The sequence below is a fragment of the Heteronotia binoei genome, chromosome 8 (assembly GCF_032191835.1).
Source record: "Heteronotia binoei isolate CCM8104 ecotype False Entrance Well chromosome 8, APGP_CSIRO_Hbin_v1, whole genome shotgun sequence".
Lineage (NCBI taxonomy): Eukaryota > Metazoa > Chordata > Lepidosauria > Squamata > Gekkonidae > Heteronotia > Heteronotia binoei.
The window spans coordinates 124,444,314-124,462,372 of NC_083230.1; the positions used below are offsets into that span (position 1 = coordinate 124,444,314).

The 18,059-nt window shown below is 52.8% G+C and overlaps 1 protein-coding gene across 1 annotated transcript in view; it reads left to right on the plus strand.

The window, feature by feature from the left end:
• Nucleotides 1-18,059, plus strand: part of EXOC4 (exocyst complex component 4) — a 794,454-nt gene that overhangs the window by 723,008 nt on the left and 53,387 nt on the right. The window contains exon 15 of the mRNA XM_060246011.1: nt 5,143-5,281. Coding sequence (XP_060101994.1) covers nt 5,143-5,281 — 139 coding nt within the window. The remainder of the gene's footprint in view (nt 1-5,142; nt 5,282-18,059) is intronic.

Here is an 18,059-nt window from a genome sequence, read left to right on the forward strand (position 1 = left end):
GCTTTCGAGAAACACAGCTCTCTTCGTCAGATGCAAGACAGCAAAGAATCCAGTAGCACCATTAAGACTAACAAATTTTATTGCAGCATAAGCTTTCGAGAAACACAGCTCTCTTCCTCAGATGCATGCTGTGTTTTCTGAAAGCTTGTGCTACACTAAAATTTGTTAAGTCTTAAAGGCGCCACTGGACTCTTGACTGTTTTGCAGCGACAGACTAACACGGCGAACTGCTCTGGATCAAAAAGAGGGGGGGGAATGACACATGAACTGATAAAGCTGCCTTAGACTGACTGGGTCCATCGAGGTCAGTATTGTCTACTCAGACTGGCAGCGGCTCTCCAGGGTCTCCGGCAGAGGTCTTCTCACATCACCTCCTACCTGGGCCTTTTAACTTGGAGATGCCGGGTTGAACCTGGGACCTTCTGCATGCCAAGCTGATGCTCTACCACTGAGCCCCAGCCCTTCTTCATGAAGCTGCCTTATATAAATCAGACTTTTGGTCCATGGGAGCACTATTGTCTACGCTGATTGGCAAGTGATTATGTTCATTGACGTGATTTATACTTCATTTTTCCTCCCAGTGGGCCTTCAAAGGTGGATGACATGATTCCCCTGTCTATTTTATCTATGAACAACTCTCTGAAGTAGATAGATAGATAGATGGATAGATAGATGGATAGATAGATAGATAGATAGATAGATAGATAGATAGATAGATAGATAGATAGATAGATAGATAGATAGATAGATAGATAGATAGATAGATAGATAGATAGATAGATAGATAGATAGATAGATAGATAGATAGATTTATTGTCATTGTTCTCAAAAAAAGAAAATGAGAGCAACGAAATGAGGTGCTCTTCCACAAACATACCAACACATCAACACCCACAAAAGGACATATACATAGACCATTTAAATGCATCTAAAAACAAATAACCATTCATAACCCGGCATTTAGCCTAACCACGGCTGCCCTTGAATCTATTTGTCTTAGCCTTCAACACTCTATATCGCCTACCTGACGGTAAGATCTCAAATAGCAAGTGGCCCGGATGTGAAGGGTCCCTTAAGATCATTTGTATCTTCCTTTTAAGTTCAGCTGAGAGCGTGCAACAGACACAAGGTGGGAATGGATATGGGGCAGGGCGTTTTTTGTAGCAGGAACTCCTTTGCATATTGTTGGAACACTCTGTCTGGGGCAGTGATGCTCTGTATTCTTGGTGCTTGGGAGGGACAACAGTGTGAGGACTTCTAGTGTCCTGGCCCCACTGATGGACGTCCTGATGGCACCTGGGTTTTTTGGCCACTGTATGAAACAGAGTGTTGGACTGGATGGACCATTGACCTGACCCAGCATGGTTTCTCTTATGTTCTTATGGCCCCGCTGGTGGACCTCCTGATGGCACCTGTTTTTTTGGCCACTGTGTGACACAGAGTGTTGGACTGGATGGGCCATTGGCCTGACCTTCCATGCTAGAGTGGGGATTCGAACTCAGGCCTCCCAAATCTTAGTCTGAAACTCTCTATGCCACTGAAGCATGGTACTAAAGTGGAACTTGCACAGCTTCCATTCCCGATGAAGTCATCTCTCCTAGGCGCCAACAAGAATTTTTTTTTTCAAATGTTGTTTGCCTCTTGTATGCGTGTGAGAACCGCGCTGGGACAAATTCCAAAAGACTAATTTGTTTTCCTGTACAAACTTCTGTTATTCTTCTAAAATCCCCCACAGTTTTCAAATTACTAAGTTTGCCTGTGAAACCCCAAAATGCTTTTTTCCCCTGTTAATCCGTTGAAGCACGGCGTTCAGTTAGGAAGCAGACGTGGATTTCCACCATGGGACTTGATTTGGTCAGGTTGCTTTGTTTATCCCGTTTATCCCGAGTCCTTGTCATTTGCCTCCATTGACTCACAAGGTGCATTCTTTCAAGAGGCATCGCCGTCGCTTCAAGTCACCAAATGATTGAAATCATGGGTGACAACCGGCGCAAATGACTTCATTTCCCCCCCCCCCTCCACCTTCACTTTGCCAGAATGAATTATTCCTCTGCTTAGTCAGAAAAGGTTCTTGTAAAAGCGTGTCTAGAGTTGCCAAAAAAACAAACAAACCCACAACCTTCTTGTTGACTGAGAAGGGAGAATCCAGCAAATCGGTCACATCAACAAAAGATTTATGTATTCTCACCATCAGACCAATTGTTAAACTGGAAACGTCAGACTTAGGATTGCCAAGTGCCCCGCACCTGCTGGCACCTGCTTTTTTAATAATAATAATAATACGTTTTTATTTATACCCCGCCCTCCCCGCCAAGGCAGGCTCAGGGCGCCCTGTGTGCAGCATGATGACATCACTTGGAGGTGAAGTATCGCACGAGGCACGTCACTTGGGAACGCTCTAGGGATTTGCTGGAAACTCTATGGTTTTGCGTGGGGCTGCTCTAGCAATTTGGGGAAACTCTATGGTACCATAGAGGTCCCCCCCCCAAAAAAAATTCCTAGAGCATCCCCTTTCAAAACCATAGAGTTTCCTGCGAATTCCTAGAGTGTTCTCGTGCGACGTCCCCAGCGCGACACGACACTTACGGGTGCACGCATCAGTTGATGACGGGACTCTTTGAGGGGCATGGATTCCCCTGGCGGCCTTCTCCCTGCTGGCAGGTTGGGGCCCGCCAAACCGGGGGACCCCCCCACCCCCAGCAGGAACGTGGCAGCCCTAGTCAGACTGGAAGCAGCCGCTGACATTCTTCAGCCATAACTGTGAATATCAGCATGGAAGCATCTCGATTGGTGGGAGATTCCGGTATTTGTCCAGGGAGCAACTTTCTAGTCCTCGTTGTTGCAAAAGAAAGCTTTAAATGGGACAACTGCATTCGATAAAGTTTAGAGATTAGATGGGGGTGGGTGAGCCAGCCTTACTTTTTTTCCGAGGAAAGGTTTCACTCTTCTCTTCTCTCGATCACAAGAGATGTTTATTTATTTGTTTGTTTTATTGGATTCGTATCCTGCCCTCCCCGCCGAAGCAGGCTCGCGGTGGTGCACAACCCACAGCTTACTATAGAAAGGTCTACATTAAAAGCATGAAACGGTTTAAAAATCATTTGGCGCTAGTGTCGATACAGATTTAAGACGGCCTTCAATGATCTTAAACATCCGTTGGATCTAGCATCTCGGTGGCGGTGGTCGGCAGGTTATTTATTGTTTTTATTGTTTCTACTTGATTAATTTTAATATATTGCTTTAACTGTGATGTAGATGAAGATATTGGATTTATATCCCGCCCTCCACTCCGAAGAGTCTCGGAGCGGCTCACAATCTCCTTTACCTTCCCCCCCTCCCACAACAGACACCCTGTGAGGCAGATGAAGATATTGGATTTATATCCCGCCTTCCACTCCAAAGAGTCTCAGAGCGGCTCACAATCTCCTTTACCTCCCTCCCCCACAACAGACACCCTGTGAGGTAGATTAAGATATTGGATTTATATCCCGCCCTCCACTCCGAAGAGTCTCAGAGCGGCTCACAATCTCCTTTACCCCCCCCCCCACAACAGACACCCTGTGAGGCAGATGAAGATATTGGATTTATATCCCGCCCTCCACTCCGAAGAGTCTCAGAGCGGCTCACAATCTCCTTTACCTTCCCCCCCCCTCCCACAACTGACACCCTGTGAGGTAGATGAAGATATTGGATTTATATCCCGCCCTCCACTCCGAAGAGCCTCAGAGTGGCTCACAATCTCCTTTCCCTTCCTCCCCCACAACAGACACCCTGTGAGGCAGATGAAGATATTGGATTTATATCCCGCCCTCCACTCCGAAGAGTCTCAGAGCAGCTCACAATCTCCTTAACCTTCCCCCCCCCCCCACAACAGACACCCTGCGAGGTGGGTGGGGCTGGAGAGGGCTCTCCCAGCAGCTGCCCTTTCAAGGACAACCTCTGCCAGAGCTCTGGCTGACCCAAGGCCATGCTAGCAGGTGCAAGTGGAGGAGTGGGGAATCAAACCCGGTTCTTCCAGATAAGAGTCCTCACACTTAACCACAAAACCAAACTGGCTCTCCACACCAAACTGGCTATGATTCTGTGAAGGCTGTGATCTCCTCAGGCAGCTGGTTCTACCAATGAGGGACAGCAATTGAGAATGTTGAGGTCACTGAAGCATGTTTGAATGTTAAGAAGCTTTGCTTCCCCGCCCCCCCCTCTTTTTAGCATATTTCCACAACGCTTCATAGCAGAAAGCTCCTTAGCAGTTTGCAACATAATTAAACACAGGCCGTTTTCCCACTGACCTTACTCCGGAGCGACGTCCCTCTTCACCGCGCAGTGTCTGCGCGGATTTCCCACCAACTGCTGCGCACAACCAGGAAGAGCCGCGGTTTTTGCGTCGCAGATGTAAACTGTTTTTTAGCGGTTTCCATTTGCGACGCAAAAGGTCGGGAACTTCCTGGTTCCTCGGAGCAGCCTCGGAGCAGTTGGTGGGAAATCCGCGCAGACGCTGCGTGGTGAAGAGGGACGTCGCTCCGATGTAAGCTCAGTGGGAAAACGGCCAATGTTACAATAAAAAGAGGGGGGGACGACGACAAACGCACAGCTAATACAGATTGTATCTGTAAGCAGAGCGATCGAATTGAATTGAATTGAATTTTTAGATTTATATCCCGCCCTATCCCGCAAGCTGGCTCAGGGCGGCTCACAACAATTAAACAACAGAATTAAAGCAACGCCATAAAAACAGGCATTGCAGAACAGAAGCAGCACAGTAGGTAATCTTACAAACATAGGCAGTAAACAGCATGCGGCTGATAGCTAGTAGCACAACCTAACACCCTAATGGTGAAACGCTGGGGGAAGTGATGACTTTCAGAAGACGCCCGCTAGATTAATTAAAAGCCTGGTGGAAGAGCTCCGTCTTACAGACCCTGCGAAACCTGGATAAGTCCTGCAAAGCCCGGATCTCCAGCAGAGCTCATTCCACCAGGCGGGGGCCAGGACCGAAAAGGCCCTGCCCCCCATTGAAGCCAGCTGGGCGTCCGTAGGACCAGGGACTATGAGATGTTGAGCAGCAGACCTCAGAGCCCGGGGGGTGGTTCATATGGGGAGAGGCGGTCCCGAAGATAATGGCTTCTTCACCTTCACCTGCAGTGTCTCCTGGCCAAGACGGACACACCAACATGGACCTCCCGCCGGTGTCTGAACAGATCGTGCAAACCCTCACCGAGCTGGCAAGATCCTTCCAGGAAATGGCTGATCGCTGCTTGCTGGTGCTGCACTTGGAAGTCAGGTAGGACGTACAGCTGGAATGGGTGAGGGCTACAGTACGGTCCCTAGACAATCCGAGAGTGGCACTTTATCCCGACCTGGATGGCCCCCTCAGCCTAGGATTGTCAGAGCATCATGGGAGCTTAAGCAAGGTCAGCCCTTGGATGAAAAACCACCAAGTATTAAATCACAGAATCACAGAGTGGGAAGGGGCCATAGAGGCCATCTAGTCCAACCCCCTGCTTAATGCAGGATCAGCCTATGGGGATCCCCCTAAGGTTCCCAGCCTCCTGGTCAGGCCTGGAGATCTCCCAGAATCATGACTGATCTTCAAGTGACAGAGATCCTATGAAGGATATGGCAACTTTGGCACTATATATGGTACCCTGCCAAAGTCCCTCCCTTCTCCCACCCCTGCCTTCCCCAACCTCCAGTCTCAAATCTCCAGGAACTTCCCAAGAAGAAGAAGACCACAGATTTATATCCCACCCTTCTCTCTGAATCAGAGACTCAAAGCGGCTTACAGTCTCCTATATCTTCTCTCCCCACAACAGACACTCTGTGAGGTGGGTGGGGCTGAAAGAGCTCTGACAGAAGCTGCCCTTTCAAGGACAGCTCCTGTGATTGCTATGGCTGACCCAAGGCCATTCCAGCAGGTGCAAGCAGAGGAGTGGGGAATCAAACCCGGTTCTCCCAGATAAGAGCCCGCACACTTAACCACTACGCCAAACTGGCAAGAAGCAGAATATCCAGAATTCACACACACACACAAAGACAGAGAGAGAGAGTAAATTGTAGCTAAACACGCAAAGGAGCCTTTCAGAACAATCCTAAACATATCTAGGTGGACAGCTGTGTTGATCTGAAGCGAGGGTGGCCAAAGTTGCTTAATGTAAGAGCCGCACAGAATAAACTGTTTGAGAACTGCAAGAAGAAGAAGAATTGCAGATTTATACCCCGCCCTTCTCTCTGAATCAGAGCGGCTTACAATCTCCTATATCTTTTCCCCCCACAACAGACACCCTGTGAGGTGGGTGGGGCTGAGAGGGCTCTCACAGCAGCTGCCCTTTCAAGGACAACTCTGCGAGAGCCATGACTGACCCAAGACCATTCCAGCAGGTGCAAGTGGAGGAGTGGGGAATCAAACCCGGATCTCCCAGATAAGAGAGCTAGGGCTGACCCAAGGCCATTCCAGCAGGTGATTAATAGTGTGATTAACATGTGGAATTCACTGCCACAGGAGGCGGTGGTGGCCACAAGCATAGCCACCTTCAAGAGGAGTTTAGATAAAAATATGGAGCAGAGGTCCATCAGTGGCTATTAGCCACAGTGTGTGTGTGTGTGTATATAATTTTTTTTTGGCCACTGTGTGACACAGAGTGTTGGACTGGATGGGCCATTGGCCTGATCTAACATGGCTTCTCTTATGTTCTTTTGTTCTTAAGTGGAGGAGTGGGGAATCAAACCCGGATCTCCCAAATAAGAGAGCTATGGCTGACCCAAGGCCATTCCAGCAGCTGCAAGTGAAGGAGGGGGGAATCAAACCCGGTTCTCCCAGATAAGAGAGCTATGGCTGACCCAAGGCCATTCCAGCAGGTGAAAGTGGAGGAGTGGGGAATCAAACCCGGTTCTCCCAGATAAGAGAGCTATGGCTGACCCAAGGCCCTTCCAGCAGGTGCAAGTGGAGGAGTGGGGAATCAAACCCGGTTCTCCCAGATAAGAGAGCTATGGCTGACCCAAGGCCCTTCCAGCAGGTGCAAGTGGAGGAGTGGGGAATCAAACCCGGTTCTCCCAGATAAGAGAGCTATGGCTGACCCAAGGCCATTCCAGCAACTGCAAGTGGAGGAGTGGGGAATCAAACCCGGTTCTCCCAGATAAGAGTCCACCCACTTAACCACTTACACCAAACTGGCTGTATGTAGGACAGGACTTGGAAAGATACAGTGAAGCTGGAGAAAGAATGGCAGAAATCCCACAGGATCAAAATCAGGCTGCAGATTGGTATTTTGATGATGGACACACCCCCAGGGGTCATTTCATAAAAAGAGAGGTACCGGAGCTCATTAGCACAACTCATTTGCATATGCCACAACCCCCCCCCCCCCGACATCACCGGAAGGTGCAATAAATTATATCGGCTCAACATCGACCTTAAAAATACTTCTTGAATTATCATTGTCATAATGAAACCTGACTCCCATCATCCTTTTAAAATGACTTTCTCCTATGTGTGAGCCAGTTTATTGTAGCGGTTAAGTGTGTGGACTCTTATCTGGAAGAACCAGGTTTAATTCCCCACTCCTCCACTTGCAGCTGCTGGAATGGCCTGGGGTCAGCCATAGCTCTTGCAGAGTGCTCCTTGAAAGGGCAGCTGCTGTGAGAGTCCTCTCAGCCTCACCCACCTCACAGGGTGCCTGTTGTGGGGGAAGATAAAAAAGGGATTGTGAGCCACTCTGAGACTCTGAGATTCAGAGGAGAGGGCGGGATATAAATCCAATAAATATCAGCAGCATCATGTGGCCACAGTGGCATGACGAAGATTTCCATCTGTCTGCTTTCTACGTTTTGGTTCTCTTCCCATTTTTTGTGGGGAGGAAATATTAGAAAGTTTGCCAAAGCTTAGAGTTCAGCCAAATTCTCACAGGGGGTTTGAACAATGGAACTGTCACACAGCAGGGGCCTTTCAGGGCCTTCTACCGGCTGCCACCACTCTGGTAAGTGTCTGTATGGAGGGCCCAGAGCATCCAACCACCCTTGTCTTCCTTATTAAGAAACACCTCTTAACTGTGACCAAGGAGATGTGAGGACTCAGGCAGGATAACAACAAAAGGAAGTTTATTATTAGTGCTCTAAAAACAATAAGTGGGTGATAAAGATTTAGTGCTGTAGTGAATATGAAATTGTAAAGGTTGCTGCAAAGAAACAAAAACCCTGATGCGTTTAGCTATACAGTCCCGACTCTAATACCAAAACTCACCACCTCCCTTGGGTGAGGGATCTTCCTACTGCCTGTTCCAGAGAGCACTCCTTCTCTGTCTGCAGCCTCTCTAGACAGAGAACCTCTCTGCCTGCAGACTTTCCAGGAAAAGAACACACTCTCTCTATGCTTGGCCCTTTTAATGCTCTCTTCCCAGGTCCCACCCCTCTCTGGGCTAGTTTACCTCCAGAACCTTGCCAACCAGGCAGAAGGACAGAAGAGATCCTGGGAAATGTAGGTTTTCATTAGTAATTCTTAGGCAGGCTTCTCTGGAGCCTCTAGGCCTCACTAGGTCCAGAATCATGACAGGAGAGCCCTGAAGCAAGTAATTTGGAGGGGGCGGAAATAAGAAAAAGAGAAAACAATAAAATCTTCTTCGTGGTCTCTGTGCATCACACTTGTGGGATACTGCGCCTGCGCGGGTCCCCGATCGGTATCTGTAAGAAGCCCGGGAATTTTCCGCGGTCGGCGCCACTGGGCATGCGCAGGTGTCCCATTGCGCACGCCCAACGGCGCCACCGCGGTAATCCCGCCAGTTCCTTTCTGACCGCTGCGCGAAGAAGCTGCGTTTTCATCGTGTTCCCGGTCGGTGAGCTTCGGGGTTTTTCACCCTTTTTTCCCCCTTAGCCTCTGTATATATATTAGCCTGTTTATTGTTTTTTCTTAGAATAGTAGTTAGTTCTTAGTAGTTAGCTAGTTAGTTTAAAAAAAAAAAAAAAAAAAAGTTGTTTTTTCTCAGGGTGCGTGTCGCGGGGTTTGTCCTCCGGGACTCCCCCCCCCTCCCTGCTCCCAACAATTCTTGCTCCTCTCAGAGGACTCTGAGAGGACCCTCCTAGCGACCACTGTCTATGGACAGTCGCTGGGGTTTCTTCAAGAGGTGCCAGGCCTGCGGGAAGAAGATCGCCCCTCCCGACGGCCATTCCCTGTGTCTTCTTTGTTTGGGAGAGGCGCACCGCGTGGAGACCTGCCCACACTGCCAGCACTTCTCCAAACAGACAAGGAAGAACAGGGCGGCAAGACTTTCGGCAGCGCTAACTGCCTCGGCGCTGAGACCTCCAGTTTCGGCTTCGGTACCGAAAATGGCAAATGCCCAACTGTCGACGGGTCCATCGGTCGATGCCCCCGTAGTCGACACGGGAACGCCGAGAGATCAGCACTCGGCGAAACGGTCCCTCGAGCTATCGACCGAGAAGCCGTCGAAGAAGCGACGCGAGGAAGCGGGCCGCGAGTCCTCCAAGAAGGAGAAGAGTAAAGAAAAGAAAAAGCGACCTCGCCCCTCTCCTCCGCCACCGGACACGGCGGCATCGACCGCCACTGAGCCGCGCAGAAGGGTTCCTCCCTCTCCGCTCCGCAGCCCCGCGACTCCAGCGGTCGGCGCGCATACGTCGCACAGCCCTACAACTCAGCGGGCTAGCGTCCATCGGCCGCGCAGTCCCTCAACACCGAGGACTAGCGCTCATCGGCAGCACACCTCGCCGATCCTCGACCCGAGCGCTAAGGGGCAGCACATTCCAGCACCAGAAGCGGAGATCGACCTAACCCGTCGATCCCCCTCGGTGGCCTCTCGTCGGAGGAGCATCGACTCGGCATCGGACGTCGAGCCCCTACCATCGGCTGACGAGGCGACGCCTGCAGCGCCCAAGCGACCGAGACAAGGGGACCCGTCGGTCGAGCGCGTGAGGCGAACCGACCCATCGGTCGAGCGCGTGAGACGAAGGGACCCATCGGCCGACCCGCGCCGCTTCCCATCTATGCCCCCCTGGGAACAGCACAGATGGCAGCCTTCGTATCCCTGCTGCCCGCCTTACCACTGGTACCAGCCACCGGAACACCAGGAATGGGAGCGTCGGTCCGATACGTCCTCCTTCTCTAGGACATCACACCGACCCAGGCAACCATCGGCATCACTCTCGATCCCGCCGGAGGAACGCGCCGCCGCGACAGACCCCCCGACCCGACCGCTGACGCCGATCCAGCAGAGGGAGCCAACACCACCTCTGTCGACACACTCGGACTGTGAAGAGTCCGAGCCATCGGGGTCGGAGAGCAACGAGGGGAGGACCTGGGAACCCTCGCCCGACCCAAATACTGCGGAGGACCTCCCGGTTTCACCCTCCGAGGACCTGAGTTCCTATGCGGAGATGATCAAGAGGATGGCATCGACCATCGCTTTACCCATCTCGCAACCCAAGCCAGTGGTGGACGATAGCGTCTTCGATATCGTCCAACGCGACGCCTCCACAGCCATAGCCCTACCGATGACCAGGGTCATGTTGCAGGCACTCAAGGACCCATGGAAAAAGCCATCATCGGCACCGGTGTCCTCGAGGAAGTTGGATCACATATACAAGATCCAGGAGGCAGGGGCTGAGTTTTTATTCACTCATCCAACACCCAACTCAGCCATCGTCTCGTCTTCCTCGAGGTCGCGCAAGGTGCATTCTGCCCCCCCTGACAAGGAGGGGAAGAAACTAGACTCCATGGGCAGGAAGATCTATTCTGCAGCATCCTTGGGTGCCAAGGCCTCCAACTACACAGCCTGCATGGCGAGATATCAATACGCCATGTGGGAACAGTTGTCCCCGCTCCTATCCGCCCTGCCTGAGGACAAAAAAGCGGCTGCCAAGAAACTGCAGCAGGAGGGCCTGAAGGTGGCCAAGCAGCAATTGACAACTGCAAAGCACCTAGTGGACGTCTCTGCCTCACACATTATGTCCGCTGTCGCCATCCGCAGGCACTCTTGGCTGAGGTCCACCGCCCTGCAGCAGGACACCAGGGCACTTATCGAGGACCTGCCGTTTGAAGGGGACGGGCTCTTTAGTTCCACTACAGATAACGCCCTGCAGGAACTAGATAAGAACCTTAAGATCTCCAAGAGCCTGGGAGTGCAGGCACCCTCCAGACAGCCCAGGGCTAGACAGTGGGGTAGATCCTGGACTAGGAAACCCTCCCACAAGTCGTCCACAGACCAACAGTGGCGCCCACGCCCTTCGCAGCCCGACAAGCAAGCCTATTCGGGCAATAACACTAACAGGGGGCGCTACACCACCCAACATTCAGGCAAACCTAAGGGTGCCCGCCCCTCCAAGCAGGGACTTTGACTTTTCTGTCCCACGCATCGTCGCCCCTGCCCGCTGCACCATCCGCCTCCGCCCCTTCCTCCCTGCCTGGGAGCAGGTCTCCTCAGACAGGTGGGCTCTCTCCATCATCAAAGAGGGCTACAAATTAGACTTTGCTCAGATTCCAAACCAGTCCGTGGTGGTTACCACCCCCCCCTCCCCACCGCTGCTGGCAGAGGTGGCCACCCTCCTACAGAAACAAGCCATAGAGGAAGTACCTCCAGAGGACAGTCCCGGGGGTTTCTACTCCCGTTACTTCCTGGTTCCCAAGAGGGACGGGGGACTGAGACCCATCATGGACCTTCGGAATCTGAACAAGTTCATCCTATACCGCAAGTTCCGGATGTCCACACTGCAATCCATCCTGCCCCTCATCAACCAAGGCGATTGGATGGCCACCCTAGATCTCAAGGATGCCTATTTCCACATCAGCATCCACCCAGAGTTCAGACGGTTTCTAAGGTTTGCGGTAGGCCCACAGCACTTCCAGTTCACGGCCCTACCATTCGGACTCTCCACAGCACCCAGGGTGTTTACAAAAATGATGAGCGTAGTGGCTGCCCACCTCAGGCTACAAGGGGTGATGGTCTTCCCATACATAGACGACTGGCTCCTGGTAGCCAGTTCAAGGGAAAGCCTATCTGCTCACATCACGTCCACGCTACGCCTCCTGGATGCCCTGGGCCTACAGGTCAACCTAGAAAAATCGAAACTCACCCCATCAAGGTCAGTGCAGTTTATAGGAGCAGTGCTGGATACAAACCTGCACCGAGCGTTCTTACCCGCCCAAAGGGCAAAAGACATTACCAGCTCTGTACAATTGCTCCAGAGGCAGGGATGGGGCACGGTCAAACAGATCCAGCGGATGCTGGGCCTGATGGCAGCGACGACAAGCGTGCTTCTCTTCGCGAAACTGAGGATGAGGAACTTGCAGCTATGGTTCCTACGTCAGTTCCGCCCAACCAGGGACTCACCTCGAAAGAGGTTCACTATTCCCCCCATAGCGCTCCACTCGCTTCACTGGTGGGGGTCAAAGGACAACATCTGCCAAGGAGCGCCCTTCCACCTTCCGGCCCCCACAGTGACCATCACCACGGACGCTTCCCAGTGGGGATGGGGCGCTCACATGGAAGGACTGTGCGTGGGGGGCCAGTGGCCACCCGAGCTAGCCCTGCAACACATAAACTACCTGGAACTGTTAGCAATCCACTTTGCTCTGCGTTCATTCCGCCCGAAGCTGACAGGGAAGACGGTGGCTCTGCTCACAGACAACACCACCGCCCTGGCATACATCAACAGACAGGGTGGAACAGTGTCCCGTCGTCTTTGCGCACTGGCAATGGACTTATGGGCGGAATGCATCCAGCAGGACATCTTCGTCAAGGCCGCGCACCTCCCAGGGGTCCTCAACATACAGGCGGACTCCCTGAGCAGAGGGGGGGCCTCACCGCACGAGTGGGAACTCCAGTGGCGCTTCCTGCAGCCAGTCTTCCAGCTGTGGGGTTACCCCCAGCTGGACGTCTTCGCCACAGCACACAACAAGAAGTGTCCCAGGTTCTGCTCCAGAGGGGGTGCCGACCCGGCATCCCTAGGGGACGGCCTTCTCATCTCCTGGGAGGGCCGCTTCCTCTATCTCTTCCCGCCCCTCCCCCTTTTGACGAGGGTACTCAACAAGATAGCCAGGGACAGGCCACGCTGCATCCTAGTGGCCCCCTGGTGGCCACGTCAGAACTGGTTCTCCTCCCTACTACGCATGGCAGGGAGGAACTTCTACCACTTCCCAGCGGACCCAGACCTCCTGTCATCTCAAGGGGGGCTAGTGCTGCACCACAATGTGCCACACCTGAAACTGACAGCGTGGCTCATAGACCCCTAGACTTCTCCAGCAGGGTCCAGGAAGTTCTACTAAATAGCAGAAAACCCTCTACCAGGGCTTCCTACGATAGAAAGTGGAAGAAATTCTCCAACTTTCTGGCCGACCGGCCAGGCGCACCACAGAGGGCAGGCCTGCCGGCAATCTTCGACTTCCTATTGTCTCTAGTCGACGCAGGCCTAGTCTTCTCGTCCATCAAGGTCTACTTGGCGGCAATATCTGCCTTTCACGACCCTGTGGGCGGATACTCAGTTTTCGCCCACCCTCAGTCCAAAAAGTTTATGAGGGGGCTATTTAGACTACATCCACCATCTAGACCTCCCACTCAGCTGTGGGACTTGACTCTGGTCCTAGACATGCTAACCAGGCGTCCCTTTGAACCTATGGCCACGTGCTCTCTGCAGCTCCTGTCCTGGAAGACTGCCTTCCTCGTGGCCATCACCTCTGCTCGTCGCGTGGGGGAACTCACGGCGATGCGCTGTGACTACCCCTACCTAGCCTTTACAGAATCTGGTGTCTCCCTGGCCCCAGATATCAACTTCCTCCCCAAGGTACCCTCCCAATTCCACCTCAATCTTGAGGTCTGCCTACCCACCTTCTTCCCTAACCCCTCCTCGGACGAGGAGCGGAGGCTGCACTCCCTAGACGTCAGGCGTGCCTTACTCTTTTACCTAAAGCGCTCTAAAGCCTTTCGCAGGGACCAACAGCTGTTCGTCTCATATACTTCGCCCAGGCTAGGGTCTAAGATCTCTTCACAGCGATTCTCGAAGTGGCTGACGGAGACCATCAAGACCTGTTACCTCCTAGCAAAGAGGCCGCTGCCAGGACCTGTTCGCGGACACTCCACCAGAGCAATGGCGACATCAGTGGCGTTCCTGAAAGGCGTCTCCTTGGCGGACGTATGCAAAGCTGCCACCTGGTCCTCCCCGCATGCCTTCATGAAGCACTACGCGCTGGACGTGCATGCTCAGCAGAGAACTCGGTTGGGGACTGCGGTGCTGCAATCTGTCGTCTCCGGTTGACCGTCTTCCCACCTCCAGGTATGCCTTGCTTGCTAATCTCCCACAAGTGTGATGCACAGAGACCACGAAGAAGATAGACAGGTTGCTTACCTGTAACTGTAGATCTTCGAGTGGTCATCTGTGCAGTCACACTACCCGCCCTCCTTCCCCACTGCTGACGGTCTCCCTCCTATGGGGGACTTTTTTCAGCGGTCATGAAGGAACTGGCGGGATTACCGCGGTGGCGCCGTTGGGCGTGCGCAATGGGACACCTGCGCATGCCCAGTGGCGCCGACCGCGGAAAATTCCCGGGCTTCTTACAGATACCGATCGGGGACCCGCGCAGGCGCAGTATCCCACAAGTGTGACTGCACAGATGACCACTCGAAGATCTACAGTTACAGGTAAGCAACCTGTCTATTTAGAGTTTCCAGAGCGCTGTTCCCGTGAGGTCCTGCCCAAAATAAGGCCTGGACACACCTAGGGTTGCCAAGTCCCGCCCCCCCCCAGCTTCTGGCATCATCCATGAGTGACGTCATCACACTGGCGACGTCACCCACCGACCGCTCTAGGCGTTTCCAAGAAGACTCTATGGTTTCCCTGGACGCTCTAGCATTTTGGGAGGGAAAATCTCTATCCATAGAGTTTTTCGCTTCCAAATTGCTAGAGCGTCTGGGAAAACCATAGAGTTTTCTCAGAAATGCCTAGAGCAGCCAGTGCAGGTGACATCATCGCGGGTGACGTCAGGGGAGGTTCCCCCCACCTGCCCAGTGTGGGCCAGCAGGTTGGGAACCTCCCGGGTGGGTAGGCTTTCAAACCCCCCGCCCTGCTGGGGGACCCCTGAATTATAAGCCTCCTCCCTCGCTCTCCAAAAATCTGAAAGCGGGGGTGGGGTGGGGAAACGGTGCCGTGTCTCTTTCCCTTCCTGCCTTCCTCCCTCGCAGGCTTTAGGCTTCTCCGTTCCTCCAGGTCACAAAGACCCGCCCACCACCGGCCTGCTATTCGCTCCAGTCCGGCCTCCCTTTGCGAGGTGCATGCTGGGACTCGTAGTCCTTGCATCCTGTCCGGCTGCCACAGGCGTTGCCGGTGGGGGGGGGGGAGTTCCGCCCCCAGAGGACCATGTGCGTTTCTACCTCCGGAGGCTTCAGTCGCTGATTGAAAGGCTTCCTCTTGGGATGGGGTGTCTGTGTTACTTTGAACAAGTTGGCAGCAACTCGTGAGTAGAGAGGCCAATCCCCCTTCAGTGTTGCCAGAAGTGGGGGGGTGGGGGAGTCTGCTGAGCACTTCATTATTCTCTATGTGGAGATCAATTCTCATAGGGTATAATGGGGAATTGATCTGGAGGTTTTGGGGGCTCTGGGGGCGCTGTTTTTTGAGGTAGAGGCACCAAACTTTCAGTATAGTATCTAGTGCCTCTCCCCAAAGTATCCCCCAAGTTTCAAAACGATTGGACCATGGGGTCCAATTCTATGAGCCCCAAAATATGGTGCCCCTATCCTTCATTATTTCCTATGGAAGGAAGACATTTAAAAAGGTGTGCGGTCCCTTTCAATGCGATGGCCAGAACTCCCTTTGGAGTTCAATGATGCTTGTCACACCCTTGTTCCTGGCTCCGCCCCGATGTCTCCTGGCTCCACCCCCAAAGTCTCCTGGCTCCACCCCCAAAGTCCCCAGATATTTCTTGAATCGGACTGGGCAACCCTACGGGTGGGAGAACCCCCTCCCGGATAGGGGACTTGGCAGCCTCATTTTGCTCCCTGTGATGTCTGCCTTCAGCGCTGCCACTGCAGGGTTTTTTTTTTCTGGGAACGCCTTCATTGGCATATCTGCTGAGCCAGCCCGGGCTGCACTGGAGAGCCGAGGGAAAGAACATTTGGCATTTCACCTGCCGCTGCATGCACAGCATTTAATAAGCGCCGGCCCGTTCCTTACGTTTCCCACCCCCGGGGACTGCAGGCAACAGACAAAAGCGGCCGCTTCCATTCCGTGCGGAAAAACCACCAGCGGAGGGTTTCTTCCCCCCTCCCCTTCCCCTATTGCTATTATTATTATTTTCCCACCTCTTTGAACTTTAAAAGGGAAAATAGTAAGTTGTCATTTCGTTTTGGGGAATGTCACCTTTCTCCGGCGCTTTCCGAGGAATAAAAAGGTCTACCCTTCAGGGGGGCTTTTAGCGATTCGGCGCCAGCTGCGGATCGCCGCGAACGGTCTCGAAGGCGCGTTTTGCAAAAAAACAAAACAAAATAAACCTTCCCTGCTGTGCAACCAGTAATATTTGCAGGAAACCTTAATGCCAAAGTTGCCTCAAGGTCAGCGTAAACATGTCGGGGCGTGGAGAGGGGAGACCACCAGGGGCGAAGGGGCGATTTGTCTTACCTGCTTTGTTTTGATTTCCCAAGAACCTTGTTGGACCAGCAGGCGGGTCTCTCTTGCTTCTTGCTGGCCTCAGATAACAAGCCGGGGCCGTGTGTGCTTCCTTTCCGCAGTCCCTTCTTTTCCCTGAAATAAACCCTCCCCTTCGCCGTAGCTAAGCCATTTGCCAGTGCTTTTGCGAACTGCAGTGAAGGGGGGGGAAGAATTGAGATTAGCCAGGGTATAGGCTATACACCACATTTGAGATGTGGTGCTGGAGAAGACTCTTGAGAGTCCCTTGGACTGCAAGAAGGTCCAATCAGTCTGTCCTAAGGGAAATCAACCCAGACTGTTCACTGGAAGGTCAGATGCTGAAGCTGAAGCTCAAATACTTTGGCCACCCAATGAGAAGGGAGCACTCCCTGGAGAAGACTCTTGAGAGTCCCTTGGACTGCAAGAAGATCAAACCTGTTCCCTGGAAGGTCAGATGCTGAAGCTGAAGCTCAAATACTTTGGCCACCAAAGGAGAAGGGAGCACTCCCTGGAGAAGACTCTTGAGAGTCCCTTGGACTGCAAGAAGATCCAATCAGTCAGTCCTAAGGGGAATCAACCCTGACTGTTCCCTGGAAGGTCGGATTCTGAAGCTGAAGCTCAGATCCTTTGGCCACCCAATGAGAAGGGAGCACTCCCTGGAGAAGAATCTTGAGAGTCCCTTGGACTGCAAGAAGATCCAGTCTCTCTCTTCTCCAAGCCAAGAAGAAGAAGATATTGGATTTACATCCCGCCCTCCACTCCAAAGAGTCTTAGAGCGGCTCACAATCTCCTTTACCTTCCTCCCCCACATTAAAGAGAGAAAGCTGGCTAATGGGGCAGTGAGGGCTTCAAGAGCCACACAATATCTGTGGAAGAGCCACATGTGGCTCCCGAACCACAGTTTGCCCCCCCCCTGCTTTAGAGCAGGGGTGGCCAACGGTAGCTCACCTGGACCATCCAGGTCAAGGCAAGACATGTTCAGCGGTGGTTGGCCATTGCCAACCTCTACATAGGCAAGCCTGGACTTCCTTGGTGGTCTCCCCTCCAAATACTAACGAGGGCTGACTCTGCTTAGCCTCCTAGATCTGATGAGATCAGGCTATCCTGGGCCATCCCGACCAAGGCAAGAGACGTTCAGAGGTGGCTGGCCCTTGCCTGCCTCTGCATAGCAACCTTGAGCTTCCTTGGTGGTCTCCCATCCAAGTAGTAACCAGGGCTGACCCTGCTTAGCTTCCGAGATCTGATGAGCTCAAGTTATCCTGGGCCATCCAGGTGTGAGCCAGGTTCTAGCGCTATGCACCCCCAATCCATCGAAGGAGGGGAAGCAGCAGGATGCAGTCAGATCTCGGAAGCAAAGTAGGGTTGGTACTTTGAAGGGAGACCTCCTCCCCTCCCAAGAAAGGCTCTGCGGAGGAAGACGACGGCAAGCCACCTCTGCTTCTCGC